The sequence below is a fragment of the Siniperca chuatsi genome, linkage group LG1 (assembly GCF_020085105.1).
Source record: "Siniperca chuatsi isolate FFG_IHB_CAS linkage group LG1, ASM2008510v1, whole genome shotgun sequence".
NCBI lineage: Eukaryota > Metazoa > Chordata > Actinopteri > Centrarchiformes > Sinipercidae > Siniperca > Siniperca chuatsi.
Window position 1 is genome coordinate 2,280,538 of NC_058042.1, and position 17,291 is coordinate 2,297,828.

Consider the following 17,291-nt stretch of genomic DNA (forward strand, 5'->3'; position numbering starts at 1 on the left):
TTGAGGTTCTTAAGAGTAAACTGGACTGGTTCCTGCTCCTGTATTTCTTCTGAAGCCTCTGTTTCGTTTGTGCGTTTTTACTTTATTTTATTTTTACGTCATTTCCTCCTTTCTTTTGTTTTGTTATCTTGATGCTGTAAAGCACTTGGGATCAACTGTGCTGTGCAATATAGAGTTGAGGAGAGGTTCCCTTTGAGTGTGATGTGCATCATGGTTTGCTATGATTTTACTGAGATTTTGACATGACCATGTAAACAATTCAGAAGTTCCTAGGCAAGTTGGAGTTATTCTGTAGGTCAATGTCCAGGTGAACATCCACTTCAGCAGGATGTTTTTTGACATCTAACTTCATGTCAGACCATTTCTACTTTATTTCTGTCATGATACAACGGTGACAGCTGTAGTAATATTTTCTTTGGGTCCCTGAACATCACTTCTGGCACTGCTAAATGTTAGACTCCGAGCTCCGAGGTGTGGAATTCTTCTTTTTACTTTTGACTCAGATTTTTGTAAATAAAACCTGAATACAGATGGATCAGAACCGGAAGCCTTGAATAGTAATTAATTATGCTAATGATCAAATCCCACAAACGTGCACGTCCTCGTGAACAGGCGGCATTCATCGGGTTGAAACGAGCGATTAACGACAAGTTTGGGCAGTTAAGAGAGTTTAGCCGATCCGACTTCGTACAAACAAACCTCCCAGGAAAAAGGTTTAAAAAGAAGAGGCCCGATGACTTTTATTCATTGCTTTTAAACGCTACATAATTAAACAAATGAACAGAGAAGGATAATATAATGTACCTTGAAGAATAACACAATGACATTCAACATAAAGTAAACGTTTCTGTGTGCTTTGCGAGAGAGCGAATGTTTGATGAGACACAGCCTGTGTCCTTGCTGAGGGCTGGCTTACAAGATGCTTGGCTTTACAAAAACAGAGAAGCTGCACGTTGATTTGCACAGTTAACCTTTCTGCTTTGTCACCGCAGCAGCAGTTTTCAGGCGTTTTCTCTGAGAGTGACGGATGGATTCTTCAACTAATCTGCGGCTGCATGAGAATCCGTTCTGTGTGGACATTAAATCAGCGGATCTCATCTGCAGTTTGGTGTTTGGCCTCTGACGGTTTCGGTCCCACTTCATCTAAAGCTCTGTGACGTACAGTACAGCCTGACGGTCGCATCGAGGTCAGGTGACGACCTTGATGAGAGGATGAACAGCAGCTTCTAGTTCTCTTTTACATTTTCATCGTGTATATAGTGTTGGCGTAGAATGAGTCTGACATAACAAGTCATGGGAACGAAGCCTCTCACTGTGGAAATATATTATGTCATGACACGGAAATCAAAAGAATACCCACCCTTTAATATGTTTTCATCATTATATATTATGCTGTAGGTGGTGTCACTAGTTGCATAAGCCGTGTGAGTCTACACACCAGTGTAGCTGTCTCCACGCTGTCGCTGCTGTCATGTAATTTATTCAGCCTTTACCACAGACACGACAAACTTAATGATTAATGACAACAAAAAAACAACAGCAGTTGCAAGTGGAGGGATAACATTTGAAGTCTTAACATGTGTTTTACTCTCATTATGCATTCAGAGTCCACACTCGAGAGTTGGAACTACTTTATTAGACCTGTCTATTTCGACACTGCGATTATATATTTATTTAAAAAGCTATTAAAATATAATCAGTATAACACAATATAGCTGAACCATAAATACAGCCTCCAAAATGACCATAAAGTTCAATCAACACATCTGAAACATTATAACCTTCATGAAGGGAGGATTTATGGCAGGACTGCTGGATTAGACTGCATTAGTTTTAGATAAGTGAATCTAACAAACTGGTTATGTTTCACTTAACAACAAAGGTAAAGGTTAAAAGTTATTACTCCAACAGTGAGGGTCTGTCAGTTCAACTATGGCCAGTCATACTTTGACTTTGTCATGAATTGTAATGGACATTAATGGGTGTTTTTTCTTTCCCCTTTTCTTCCAAATATTTAAATTTGATAAAGTGGTTTAACTGGGGGTTTGTTTACAACCTATTTACTGTTTACTCTAATCTAAAGGACTCCATACGTCAGCATTTATGTTGGTCAGGTATTTTTGTCTTCATGGGATTTGTTGACTATAAGAAAAAATATAGAACACCACCAGAATTATCCTGACATTTCCCACAAAACAAAGATCTGCGCTCATCAAATCGGTTCCTACAGTTCTCGCAGCTACCACGAGCTGCTACGTAACTCAGAGTTTTGGCTCTTTAACAGTCTCATTCTGGCTCAGCTGTACATCAAACACGCTTATAATGAAGTCCACAGTGGTGTGTATGAGCTGCTGATGAGAGGCTGAAGTGAATGGGTATCTGTGTGTGAGCGTAACAACATACCAGCTGAGTCAGTCAGTGAGGTGCATTGTGGGAAACCAATCAGTGCGTGGGGGAGGACGGACACTTACCCTGGGACTGCTGAGAGGACTGGTGGACAGACCGGAGGACGCGCCGCTGATAGACCGCGATCTACACAAACACAAACAAAGTAAAATCAATACACAAACAACTGCACGGTACACTGGCTCACACACTGTACAACAGACACGACAACACACACAACAGGTACACACAGAATCCCCAAACCTCTTTGTGTAGTTGTTAGAAATCCAACTAAACTGAACTCCGAGCAGATTGAAGGTTATTTGATCTCAGGCAGAGAAAAGTGACTCAAACGAGGACAGATCTCTGAGAGAAGACTCATTCTTAAAGTCTCTGTCGCCTGCAGATTTCACAAACTCTTAAGACTTCGTCCTTCAGCAGAACGTCCCTCTCTCTCTCTCCTCTGTTCCTCTGTTTTAGTCCTGGAGTTTACTCACTTTTTACCTGCATCTCTGACTTATCCATTCATTTAGTGAAACCACCCTGTTATGTGTTCAGTAGAGTGTGAACACATGGTATTATAGTTTTTGTTTCTTTCACACCTCACGCAGCCTCATGTCTCACTGCTGACAATCCATTTGTACCGAACCAATCGGTGAGTGTTTTAACCAGCTGAACCTCGTTATGACACTGACAGCCAGAGCGACGCTGCTAATGCCCACAGAAGGTTCGCGGTGTGAGCAGAGCCTGTAGCGGCTTCTTGTATCCGCAGTGTGCAGAGGACGTTAGCTTGTGTGTGGTTAAGGGAGCCCGAGCTTATTAGGAAACTCTGCCAGACGCCATCGCACAAGGAGTGATTCCTGTTAACATTTACTAACACTCAAACATGACCAACACCCTGGGTTAAAGTCAATATCTATAAATAGTTCAGGCATGTCACACACACACACACGCACACACACACTTCATTAGCACTGTTTCTCTTTTCTTCTCTTCATGAGCTTTTCCATTTTTCATTTACGTATCATTAACTTTTCATATCTCCCTCCTTCTCTTTCTCCCTTTTGCCCAAATGGCGTCTCTTTCTGGATCACCCTCACACACACACACACACACACACACACACACATTTACCAAAAACCATACAGGCCTGCTGATGTCTTTGAAGACTTTGGGATTTAATTGCCCGTAGACAATTTGGCTTTGTTGGAAGTGAAAAATGAAAACAGTAAATCATAATTAAATATGCTTGACGACACACACACACACACACACACACACACACACAAAGGAGGGATGACATCAGTGGTATTAAATCAGCAGCTGTGTCGTCGTTATATGAGACAACTTTACACAATTTTCAGTTCAAACCCACGACAGTGCTCAGTGGTAATGGTGGTAATTTTGTTCCTTCTAAAATAATTTTCATTATAACTATTATTGCCTCTTTTCTTTGTTTCTCTCTCGGTTCTCACAATAACCCATCATGAGGCATGTTGTAAAAGTGTAATTTGTGTTTCTCTGAGCATCTTCCCTCTACGAAGTCTGACAGCTGAAAATGATGATGTCTGTGCTACATAAGCCACGGACAAACTGTCAGTAATTCTATATATAGATTTTAGCTATATTGTGTCCGTTGTCTGTGTGAATGTTGATGTTCTCAACACATTAAGTTCCTAACAGAACAATAAAGTTGTGTGAATCTAAAAAGTAAAGGTTCCCTGTGGAGGTTTTGAGCTTTAGTAGTGCTGTGCGGTTGTTTTTTCTGAGTGTATCCTCGTTTTGTTTATCTCATGCATGTGCACAAGTGAGTGACGTTTTTTAGAAATGGTTATATTTTGTAGTTGTTTATAATAAAAAATAAATGGGCAATGACAGTACACATGAGAAATTATTCACAGAACAAGGAATTTAAAAAGGAAATTTAAGGAAAACTTGGTGTTATTCTATATTCTTCTTAGTGTCAGAAAATCCCATGAAAAGACCAAAACCAACAATGTGTTGTCTCAGTGACTTACTGACCCTGTCAGGAAACAGTCCATTTGTTGGGGACTATTTTCAGCGGCGGATGAATCCACATGTGGTGCTATAGTGAGTGTTTGGGGCAGCAGGACGGTGTGTGTGGGACTGAGTCAGAATAAACTACAGTGTGTGTGTTCGTGGTGATGAAGGAACATGTCACCCAGTGCAACAGAGCGGCTCGCTGATGTGTTTTAATAGTTTCTGGACAACAATGGAGGAAGAAGATGCATCAGGCTGTGATTCACACACACACACACACACACACACACACCTGTTAGCAGATACGTTCACTGTTGGTTTGGCTCTGCACATGGGATTTGTTGACAATAAGAAAAATGTAAAATATCACCAGGAAAAATTATAAAATCACCTTTTCCCTTCCAATAACAAACAAGCTAATCAGAGCTGCTTGCTGATGTAGTTACTCTTTATCTGAACAATGCTCCATTAATAACGGTGAGGAGACTGTCAAAACTGTCAGACACTTCAGAGAGGAGCTTCTATTCACATGCAACTCATTAACTGTGACACTCATCCAGTCCACAATCAGGAAGCTGGTGCCGGCTAGTCTTTGAAATCTGAAAATGAATTCACAGTTAAATCGCTGGTGATGTGTGTTAGAGAAGGAGCGTCAGAGGAGAACGCAACATGCTTCATTTCATGGATCTCCCCAATTAGATGATGAGCGAGATAAAGGACTATTCAGCGGGAGTGAGAGCCTTATATCCATCTCCTGTTTGTGCTCCATCTGCATTCCTGGCAATTAATTTATGCTAATCTCCATCAGGGCTGCAAATACATCGACAAACTGCGTTTCTACCGGCACAAGGTCAGCCACACAGGGAGGCTGGGGAAGGCACGAAGGATGAAAATTACCCCTCCCCATGCTTCACTGAAGTAACAGACTGGCACAAACAAATATAAACTCACACACACACACACACACACACACACACACACACACACACACACACACTGACAATGAGGAGTGAAGATGGGTGGAAGGAAGGAAGGAAGGAGGGGGAGCGAGAGAAGGAAACAGAAAAGTTGACCTAAAAATTCTCTTCGCCCCTGAGGGCTGAGGGAGTAACGTCAAAGAGGAGGTGGGAGCAAACAGGAGAGTGTGCTATTTTTCTGATTTCACAGAGAAGAAAATATTCTGCTCCTTCTCTCACAGTAAACACACTGATACAGTCAGGGTTTTGCTATCAGTGTTACTGTTTTACCATCTTTAATTTACCTTCAATATGTATATTGGTAACATACTGGATCTAATCTAATGCTGATACTCGACACATTGTTGGGCAGCAAAGGCTATGTTTTCATTGCCTGGTGAAAGTGACCAAACTCAGAGTTTTTGCTCAGAAGTGGCACACATCAGATATGTATTAAAATCATTTACTAAACTGGTAAAATGCACACAGACTCACATATTTTATTAGGGCAACATTCATACGATGAAATGAACCTGACAGGAGTTATCTGCCACTCCATCCGCAGGCGCAGACCTGAATTTTGAAGTTGCGTTAATTCTTTTTTTTTTTTTTTGGCCACTTGGTGGCAGAAGAACTACACGACACATTAAAACACATACCTCTGACATATTACACATTATAAAGGTGTTATGGCTAATGTGTTGGCATCAATTGCCTATTTGCACATCCAGCAGACACAGAGTAACATTATTATCCCATAGGAGTGGTGTTTGTATCCGTCTGGTGAATGTGAGTCCAATATTCACTTTCCTTTCAGCTCTGGTTTGGTCTCCAACTCCTGGTCTCTTTAGCTGCTACCCCCTAACCCACCAGCTGGTCTCTAACTGTCTGTCTGCTGTTTGGGGCTGGGCAGGTGTGTACAGTGGGTTTATCAGAGCTTATTTGCTGAAAACAGCTGTTGCTGCGGCTGGAAACTGACTGAACCAGACGGTAAATGTGCTAAAACTAGGAGCTGAAAGAGGCCGAAAAGCTCCGTAGAGCTGCAGAGTTGGTGAGAATTCTCTGTGGGTTTGTCACTAAGAGACACTACTTTCATATTACACTTGGACATTTTATCCATTGTTTGTATAAAAATAATGACAAGTACAGCATTAAGGTCATCATTATTCTCTTAGAGTGTTTTTCCCTCTCTGGTGTCTCTCAACTAAGGACAAGTGTCAACTAGACGACCAAACAGGTGATTTGTCACAGAGTCGACGTATCGACAGGGTCATCGGAGGGAAACCAGCGCCCTGCCATTGAGCGGTAATGAGGTAATAAGGTATACAGAGGTGTTTGGCGAAAAAAGGAATGCAGGCGCAAACAAACTGGTTGCTAAAGATATTGTTGTTGGCAGCATTTCAGGCCACTTCATAGACTGAAATGTGCCACACAAGTCAAGTATCAGCACTGAGTGTCCAAATAAAACATACAACGTACTCTGTAAACTGCTAAAGTAATTGCATTATTTTTCTGTGATGACTACACTTATCTTCTCAAAACGTGTTTCTAAGACAAATCAAACTGTTTTAAGTGTCCAGTTACATTTTTCATTATACTAATGCAGCGATTTTTGTCTTATTTTGACTCATTTCGAGACACTGACCCTCACTTCAAGTTATTCTTGAAACATGTTTTTTTGTATTGAAAACAGGATACAATAATTTTACAGCAGTGGCAGATGTTCTGTGTTTTTCTGGAGATTTCTGAGATTTTTTGTTTTGTTTTTTTGTTTGTAACATAATGTGATCTGTGATGTCCTATTTTTTTTGAAAATAGAACCTTGTTACTTTTATTTTTCTTATATAGTTTCATTTTTGTTAGAAAGTAAAAAATGTAAAAGACAGATTTCTTAAATAAAAGGATGTAAACAGGTTACTTCTAATAGAGAGAAACGTGCTACATTTAAAAGTGAAAGACAAAGACATGTAAAGGACTTTAGCAAGCACTGAATACTAAAAAACAGAACACTAAACTAATGGATGGTAAAAACTAAGGAACAAAATGGATCTGACACAACATACAAACAACGAACGGAGCCGACCAATACCTTTCTTCCTTGCTGCAGTTAGCGTTTGTGATATCCAAGCTTTTACTGAAAACAGATTTGCTAAAAAGGGGGCAGACAGAAAATCAAGAGACAGACAGAAAGGCAGTCACATAAGGGGAATCCTAATGTACAGCATGCAGCACTATAAAAAACAAACAAAACTTTAAATTTGGCACTATAAAATGAAATAAATCACCATGAAACAAAGAGCAACACAAACGGTACATGCACAGATTGAGAAATCCGAAGACAAAAACCAGGAGGAGAAACGCATTCATGGGTCATGCTCGAGTCTGTGGGACATTCAACACGCTCCCTCGCTGTAAAGAGACAATTTCTGGAACTACACGGTTTAATGTTCAGGTTTATTATCTCTGCTGAATCATTCATCAGCGAGCAGAGACCCTCAGAAACGTAATAACAGCACAGCAGCTAAGCAGGCTCTGGGACAATAACAAATCAGGTAAGTCCTGCTGGGTGAACCTGATCTCCAAGCACCCTGTCAGAGCAGAAACATAAAACTAAATGCTGTTTGTGAGAATGTCTGAGTTCTGATGAAGAGTTCACTGTTGGTCCAACACACGCTTATAGAACAGGTATGTTGCTGTGAAACATTATTAAGCACAATGTCACAGTATCAAAGAGTAAAACTGATGAGAGAGACCCGTCTCTCCTCTATAGCTGGACGATAACGTTGCAAAGTGTAAGGAGCCAGTATAGGCCCGGAGACACCAGCATTTAAAACCGAAATCAATTCATTTCAACAGAACTGCAGCGATTAGTGGACTAGTGGATTCACGCTCGGCAGAGAGGTAAATTCACACACGTTAGCCATCCACGTTTAGTTAACCTCCTCTGTCGGAGTATAAGCTGCTCCACAACAGAGACATGGTTTACACACAAATACTTTGAGTAAACTGCGTGAACATAGTGACCAGGCTCATGAGCTTCGGAAATGATAATTAGCTTTTTCCCTACTTCAAAAACTTTTTATTGAATGAAATGAAGAACAATCTTGAGGACAACATATCAGCGGGGAATAAACGATCCAGTAAATAGAGAACAGACAGAAGCTCGGAGAGCTGTTGTGACTGCTCTAGGATGTTCCCAGCTGGCCAGCGCGTCAGCCGTTAGCTCGCCAACTACTAGCGAGCCACCATGTCACCCAACTTCTACAACCAAAGATTCCTCGTAAGAAGGAATTTCGCTGTGCCGCTTCCTGCTGTGGCCGAGCCTTAATTCCTATTTCAAAGTTTTCTTTTAATAACATCCTCGATGTTCTTCAACAGAGAAACACAGGAGTCTGCTGGACGATTTCACAGTACTATAGATTTATGTTAAGACCAACAGTATGAATTATTTCAACTTCTTTTCTGAGAAACGATCTTTTTCCATTACCCTGGTGTGGTGGATGGCTCTAAATACTACAATACCCATGAGCCTCAGCCACTGTTTGGAACAAAACCCTTTGCCATAGCTGCCAAATTCATCCGTCAAACTGAGCAAGATTTAAACCGCTTTACACACAGTCTGTGGCTCAGTATTTTTTATTTTATCAGTACAGCTTCATCCGACTTCAACCTGAGCAGAAGTCTAATTAGCCAGAACAAGTGGAAACACCTGTGTGGGCGTTCAGGGCCTTTAATGTGTAGATGTTTGTCTCCATCTATAAACATCTGGTGTTTCTGCCTCCCCAGGATAAAATCTGCCGACATCTTAACTTTATGTGTATTTAGTTTAAAACAAAACACTTCTAACAGCAATACTGTTGAAAATTTAAGACATAAAGGTCTTATTTTAGTGTTAATCAGCATAACATCAGGTGGTGCATGTGGTGATTATTTTCTCTCTAACTGGACAGCTACGATCACACAAACTGTTTCTGCTGTCGGAGCCTCAGCTCCATATTCAATTTTCAGATGAATTTTATGTGAAATGACTCGGCCTCAGATTAAATGATGAAGATTAAAGGATGTCAGAGCAGATTTATAGCTCTGCTTTTGGACTGCTGACCTTTATATGAGTGAACAGACATGTTTACATGTAAGTTCTATGATTTATTAGCGAGATCTTAATGGGTCAAATTAGGTTCAATTTTAGGATAAATGTGATACATTTAATGACGAAATTAAAATAAAAAGCCTCTTCTGAAACAACTCTCCTTTCATCAGTTACAGATCCAGATACGTATCTACTTCAAACTGAACTTCTTCTGTACTAACTTTGCAGAATGTGGAATCAAAGCAGCTCCTGGAGGAGGTGGAAGATAAACATTTGGGAAAGATTTCTGTGTGGTTTTCATAAATATTGCAGTGCTCTGACTGCCCCTCTCAGAAGTACTAATGTCGGCCAAATGAATACAGATTCAGGGCAAAGCGCTCAGTGTTAAAGCTGTTTAACCTCAACTCAGCCTTTAACCAAACTTTTATCCACTTGCTTTAATGCAACGTGATGTCATCCTTGTATCTTTTTTTCTTTTTCATCTTTCAGGTTTTATCTTTTATTTTGTGTTTACTGTATTGCCTTACATCATTACTCTTTACTTTATGATCAAATCCTTGTTTCACATTGCTTTGTTGCCTTACTTACTTTAAGGCAACAAAGTACTTTAATCCTGTTGGTCTGTTGTTTTCACTGTCTGTCAAAGTACTTTGAAAAACTTCACAAATCCCTGGCTGTTATTCAGCAAAAATGCTCAAAAAAGAGAGCTGCATAATACTGCGGATAAAAAATGAAGCCCCTCGCTTTTAGTCATTGCGTTAGATAAACCAAACATGTAGCGGTTTTTTAAAGTGGCTTGAAGAAATCCATCACATCGTGTCAGCTTTAACTGCTGTCAAAGGGAAATTATTGTTTGTTGCAGCAGACTTTAAACTGCATCCCAACACAAAAGTTAATGTCCTGTGACTGTATGGAAATAGAGACATCATTGGTCATTTCAAATACTTAAAACAACCTACTGTATGTTCTTGTTTTCCTGACAAGGCAATGACTCAGAGGCAAAGAAGAAGCGTGATGTCGTTATAGTGCTGCTATATATATTAGGGAGGAGGTCGTGTTGGATGGTTGCGTGTACAAACAGTGTGACTTTGACACTGGAGATGGCCATTCAAGTCCTACCAGCAGTCAGTGTTGACACTGACAATGATCTTCGCCTAACCTAAGTCGTTCGAGTTGTGCAAACCTACTAAACCTCAACCATAGCAGTGGTAGATCAGAAAACTCATACGTAGTTGTTTTTACAAGCTGTCATTTGCAACGGTTTCAGGAGGCACTGATAAAAAGCTGTCTTGCCGATAGGAACGCCAGATCGAGGAACGCTCATACGGGTCACTGACTATGACTTACAGCCTATTTTATCGTGTAGGATGAAGGACTTGGACAAATGGCTGACTGGACAAAGGATTATACCCAAAGGTAAACCGCGCAGTTTCCACTTCCAGGTGTTGATGAAAGTTTCACTGTGTTTGTTTTGTTTGTGCCACAACTTGATTTACATAAATTGTTCCATAAATAAGAAGAAAAATCAGGGTTTGGCATGCGAGAGGCACAACATGTACAAATGACACTTGTGACTATTTCTTAGTAAATCTGGACCTCAGTATAATGACATATGTTCTGCTTTACTGATCGTGTAAAGTAATCATTTGTTATTGATTACAGCAAGAATGTGTCCAGGCTCAGTTCTTGGGTTCATGTCATACCTAGAATAACAATTATGTTCTTTCATGGAATAAGCCTGAGTGTTAAGACACATTTTTGAGGCCCCTTTTAAACTTTAGGACTCTTTAATATAATCTAATATTTAATATAATCTGATTTAATATATTTAATATAATCTGATTTAATATATTTAATATAATCTGACTGTTACAAGTTACAACCTCCAACATTCTTTCGGTCCGTCCCAGCAACACAAACATCAGCAGTCACATTATGCACCAACTTGCCAAAGACATTTCAGGTTCACAGCTTCTTCAACCGGGATGCCTCTTGTCCTCTTTGACTGCATGCTCCATGCACACTTGACACACATGAAGCACAAACCTGAGGGTCCCGTTCATGCATTTAAACAGTTGTTATGATTTTCCACCAGAGCTAAGAGCGCACTGTTAGTCTCTGGCAGAGTGGCTGAAACAGGAGTTTATGCCAGGTCTCGTATGATAAGTACTGTACATCTTGAACCGACAGAGCGAGAATGATGCGTCATGTATTTAACCGCAGTTCGGTGAAGGAGGGAAGGATTTACAACTGTGGACAGACCTATCAGTGAAGGTGACAGGGCTCAGTGAGGTGAACAATTGAACTAAGGTCGCACTGAGGGCAAACAGACAGCGTATGTGACGGAAATTTGAAAAAGGACCAGTCAAATGTCGATGAAGTGCTGCTGAACTGTGCCTTCTTCCCGTACTTCGCTGAACTGGGATTAAATACATTATTTATCAGAACTGATAACAACCATCATCAATTACACTTTAAACAACAGCAAATCTTCTTGATTGACCTGTGTGTGTGTGTGTGTCAGACATGTTTGTCCATGCTCATGAACACACGTGCAGATCTCCATCTCTTACCTCTGACCGTGGGTTGCCATGTCGATGGCTCGTCGTACCGGTACGGGAGATCCTCCCTCCGTGACACTCAGCACCTCCATGGACTTCCTCTCCGGTCTCCGCTTACCGTGACGGCTCAGCATGGGCGAGTCCACGCGCTTCCTGGGGGGGTCTGCTGAGTGAAGTCAGGGTCAGGTCAGGGGTCAAAGGTCAATTAAGGGATAACACAAGGACAGAAACTAGTCAGAAAACCAAATCGCCAAAAGTCAATTTATCAGTAATTAAAGAAAAGCTGTTTTTTAATTTTGATGACCATGCATTCATTTTATCTGGAGGGTTATGAGTTGAAAAAAATGTTGCAACCCAAAAAACGCAATGTTATATATCAAGCCCTCCTCGGTTGTTCAGTGGTTTTAGGCAGCGTTGACCTGTGTATTTGCTGGGCACGCTCCACAGTCCCAGGCCCCCTGAACTAACCATTGTGACCTCTGCACTTTGTTTCTCTAAAATCGATGTGTACTCTTGTATATGAAAGATGGAGGTGGAAAAGCATTTAAATAGTAATGGATACTAGTGGAGTTGGCATTATATTGGCTGCAGTAGCAAGCAGCCTGTCACGATTCAGCTCATTCATGCGTCTGTTGTTGCACCTGCTAGTCACTCCCAGCAGTGATGTCAGGGGGTCTTCAGTGCACCCTGAGTACACTTAAACATCACTGCGGCAAAATGAGAACTTCAGCTACTGGAAGTCAGCAAATAAAAGATTTAAAGCTGCTGTTAAGTTGCTCTTTAAACCAACAAGTAGTTGTAGAGTTGATCAGCTCTACTGGCTGGAGGTGAATCCCAGACACCAAAGCTGTGGTCCCTTCTGAGTGTGATGTCCTGATCCCCTGAGCTGGGCTGGACGGTTTCATCATGTAGCTAATGTTAGCCACAAAAAGCAAATATTCCTAACATCAGCTTGGCACAGTGTCTCATTTGCTAACATTTTACACAAATCCAATGGTGAAGGACTAAAATGCATGCTTACCCAATGCTAAATGCATGCTAACAATAGATGTGCCCACACCTTTTTGTCAAATGTTTCTTTCTCAAAATACAGGTGGTAGCAGCTGTGTGAGGCTGTACTCATAGTGGTGCTTTGAGCTCGATGCTATGTCGCTAACATATTAACATACTGATGTTTAGCTGGTAATGTAAACATTTGCTAATTAGCACAAAGGCTGATGGGAATGTCATTAGTTTTTCAGATATTTGGTCATAAGCATATTGGACAAAATGAAATGTTGACCTGATGACGGCGGTCAGGAGATCACTAAATTGTACAGAATCACGACCAATCAATTAAAAAATGACATCTTGTTGCTGTTTTTCATTCAGCTGGACTGGCATACCAATCTCAGTGCGCGGCGGCAGGTTCTGGTCCTCGTGGCTGGGATACCTCTCCTTACGGTCCAGCAGCAGGAAGTAGATCATCTTTTCCTGGTTGTCACTGGAGAAAGAAGACAGTCAGAGAGCTCGCTATCAGCTGAGTGTCCATTGGTTAAGAGCGGGACAGTAAGATCCTCCATCATCACAAGACACATTAAATAGACAAATTCATCAAACTGACAAATTCTCAGCCGTCTCATACATTTCTCTGCCCCCCCCCCCCAAAATCTGCTTCCTCTGTGGTTTTATCGCCTCCTCACTCACTCCTCAGACAGCAGGTCTTTGGTCAGTTTGTCCTTGTCTCTGAAGCAGCCCAGAGAGTGCATGCTCTCCAGGACGTCGGGGTCGATCTCCTCGGTGGCCAGCATCCTGATGGCCACCTTCCTGGGGACGGGCTGCTCAGGCTCAGGCTCGTTCTTTCCGGCTCTGCAACACAACACAGGCAGCTAACCGACAAGCCATGACCGCTATCGAGCTTAGGGTTTAAGTCATATCAGTTTCTTTGAAGGCACATATAGTGCACTTTAGACTTAAGACGCCAATAGCTGGCAGCGTTTACCTATGAAGATGACCTTTCTTGTGGGAAAAAATTATTCAGTTTCTCTCAAAATTCAAATCATGTGAGGGTGGGAAAAGCCTCTAATAGAGCACATCGCGTAGCTTCAACCTGAAGGGAGGCGTGCTCTACTGCTAAGTATAATAACTTTGTGCAGGAGCACTTAAGCATGATGGATATGCAGTGTAAAATACAGCACTTTAAAAGAAGTGCAGCAGTGCATGAGTGCAAAGGGCAAAAAGAGTTTTATGCCTGTATCAGGAAAGTCATAGCTATTTAAAGGCTAAAGTGAAGAGATACGTTTTTCGCTTTCTTTTCATATAGAAAACCCTCATATTAAAGCGATGATGACTGAATAATGTAACACATTCAAACTAAAAATTATTCAAATGAAACAAGGAATAAAACAAAGAATTCACTCTTCAAGGTCACAACTGGTGTCCCAGTTAATTAAAAGCTGTCAGTAATAATAAAATGAATTATAGTGGAGTGTTTTAGCATCACACAATGGTCAAAATCTGTGATTCTCAGCCACACTTACAACTTAAACATAATTTTCATTTTATTACAGTTTGGGTCTTATTTTTTGTCATTTCTGCCATCAGTTCTATCAGTAATAATAACACTGTGCTCACAAAGTTAACTGCTTAGATCTGGCCAAACTAAAAATAAGTCTGATGGGTCAGAAACACGAGCAGCTGACCTTAAGGTAAAATTATGTCTGTTACTGTAAACATTGGTCACAGTTTACTGTCCCACTTCCTGCTTCAACTTTGTCCTACTGTACTTCCTGTAACTGTGTGCAGTTTTCCTGTGCAGTGAGGGATTATTACCAACACTTCAGGTGTGCTGACTTTAGATGAACTGGCCGCTTGTGTTTGACTCGTCTGGCTTCTTTGTAGTGCCATCACTGTGTTCTCAGATCTCAGCTATTACTTTGGTGGGTACAATGTTATTATTACAGAAAGGAATGATGGACAAAACTACAAAAACTACAAACTGTAATAAACCAGATGACAGAAGTCTCAAACAGTGGACAGCGCTGAGTGATATGCAGCATTTAATGAAAAGCTAAATATCAGGTTACTGATGTTTTGGTTGAACCTTAAGTGTAATTTCAAATTGATAGCATAATTCTGCTTTTTGAAACCCAGAAATAGTAAATCCATTAGAGATCAGAGGTCCATTAGGAGCGATGGTATGTCCTGATGTTTGAGCTGCCCTCAGCTTTGTAACAAATAGAGATCTCACTCTCAAGGCTAATGGACCTGCTCCTTCTCGGAGATGCTTCCGTCAGAGATTTCAAAAACGGCCTTTAATGAGTGTATTATTATTCTGCATTACCTGCCGCTGCATTTTTCCTTTAACTTCCTTTAACTCCCTAATGTGGACATGCACACAAACACTCAACATAGACAGGAACAGGAAAAAACTGACAGGTGGATACTTACAGATACCACGTATGCTTCTGGATCTGCTCTAACTGTAACAGAAATTAGAAGAGGAAATAAACATCAATGACTCTTTTATCTGTAATGAAACAAACAAGATGGTTATGTTGAAAAGTCTCATGAACAGACTTTCCCTAGCATTTCAGAAATACTTTATTGATCCCAGAGGGGGAAACTCTTTTTGCTACATTTGATGTATTTCTGCATGAAACAGGATGTTGGGGCAGGATGTGATGTTTGTTACGGTTTCATTTGAGTAAGACTCTCCAAGACCCACTAACCCTGGCCTTAAAGAGTAGTCCACCGATTTAGTATCGTACTCCTATAGCATTGTCGATGCAGCAGAACCAGGGATATAATCTTTTTAATTCCACATATTCCTCTTCCTTGTCAAAACCTGGTGCCTATATTACCCACAATGCAACACGACCGCCCACAGTTCCATCAGACATTCAGGTGTGCTTAGCTAGTAGCAGCTAACGTAGCCTGGAGCCGCTAGCCTGCAGCAGAGATGAGCAGATGGTGACACTGCACAACAGCTTCTACTGTGGAAAGTTATCACAGCAATTAGCATGTTGCTACATGGTACACACTACAATGTATGGTACCTGCTATGTGCACTAGCATGTTTTGGAATAATTTGATAGCGTAATGACCTGTCCAGTTTACGCTGCCTCCTGTCCAATGCTGGGACAGACTTCAGCCAGTTTAGAGAATAGATGAATGGGGCCGTGAAGAACAGAACTCTTTATTCTAGCATCTAACATCTCTACTTAGCAGGACTATTATACTGAAGCAGTGGTGGGAAAGGTACGCTACAGCTGCTCATTATGTCCTTTACCCAGCAGCACTTTAACCATTCTCAGTGCCATTTTGATTCTACAAAACCTTCCAATTAGTTTTCTCAGGGGACCTCTGTATCAACAAGGACCTCTGTTGGAAATGTTTGGTGTTATTAGCTGCAGGTGAGTTTGGGTAAGAGCTGTCAAAATGTACTCATACTGTGTGATAAATAGCCAGTGATTTTCACATGTGAAACTGTGGAGTCACTGATGATTGGCCCTTTAAGATTGCTATGATTTGACTCATTTATAAGATGACAGACGTTGCGGTTGTTATTCCAAACCAACTGTTCAAAGTTCAAATAACTGCAGACAAAACACAAGTGAAAGCACATTATCTAAATACACCCTTTGCTATTTTTTGCAAATGTTTCTATTCTAAGCCATCCTTGGCCTGAGATGAAAAGATTTTATGCAGCACAGTAGCTGCAGGGCCAGTCATGGTGCAAGTCTGCTAAATTTAGCCTGAGCAGCCCCGAAGGCAACAGCCCAGACTGTGAAAATGCAAACCGAGCACGTGTCCACTGATGGAAGATTTTAGCCCTCTCCTGCTCTGCAGCCAGGCTGGGTGTGAGGTGAGGTGAGGTGAGGTGAGGTGAGCTTACCGTGAACCTCTTGCCGGCGTCCACTTCAATCATACCGCGCAGAAGGTTCTGACAGTCTGGAGGGATGAAGTGAGGCATGTGGAAAACACCCAGCTTCACCTTCTCCAAAAGATTCCTCAGGTTGTCATCGTCGAAAGGCAGGGCGCCCTGGAGAAACGGGAGAGGAGGGAACGCCAGGGCACGTTGGTCACTGTCTACCTGGATGCTGACATTTAGATTTATCTCACACTTTTGGTAACATGTCACCAAAATGTTTACTGAGTCTGTAAGATATTCAGTGTCTGGGTTTGGTGTAACAATACTGTCTATATTTCACGTGTATATACTACATAGTTTACTCAAACTCAATCCATTTTTCATTTGTTTCATTTCACAGTTTTTACATTGTAACATAGTTTATAGTAACATAAATAAGCCTTTCT

At 41.1% G+C, this 17,291-nt stretch overlaps 1 protein-coding gene across 11 annotated transcripts in view; it reads right to left on the reverse strand.

Moving 5' to 3' along the window:
* The window catches only part of LOC122881859 (serine/threonine-protein kinase BRSK2-like), a 137,265-nt gene that overhangs the window by 18,586 nt on the left and 101,388 nt on the right, over nt 1-17,291 (reverse strand). For 6 of the 11 annotated variants that reach the window (XM_044208548.1, XM_044208539.1, XM_044208558.1 and 3 more), the window contains exons 8-14: nt 16,870-17,016; nt 15,423-15,454; nt 13,680-13,841; nt 13,379-13,476; nt 12,006-12,159; nt 7,432-7,491; nt 2,472-2,532 (exon numbers count right to left, since the gene is read on the reverse strand). In XM_044208548.1, the coding sequence (XP_044064483.1) occupies nt 2,472-2,532; nt 7,432-7,491; nt 12,006-12,159; nt 13,379-13,476; nt 13,680-13,841; nt 15,423-15,454; nt 16,870-17,016 (714 nt within the window). The remainder of the gene's footprint in view (nt 1-2,471; nt 2,533-7,431; nt 7,492-12,005; nt 12,160-13,378; nt 13,477-13,679; nt 13,842-15,422; nt 15,455-16,869; nt 17,017-17,291) is intronic. The other 5 variants (XM_044208567.1, XM_044208585.1, XM_044208599.1 and 2 more) reach the window with 3 other exon arrangements.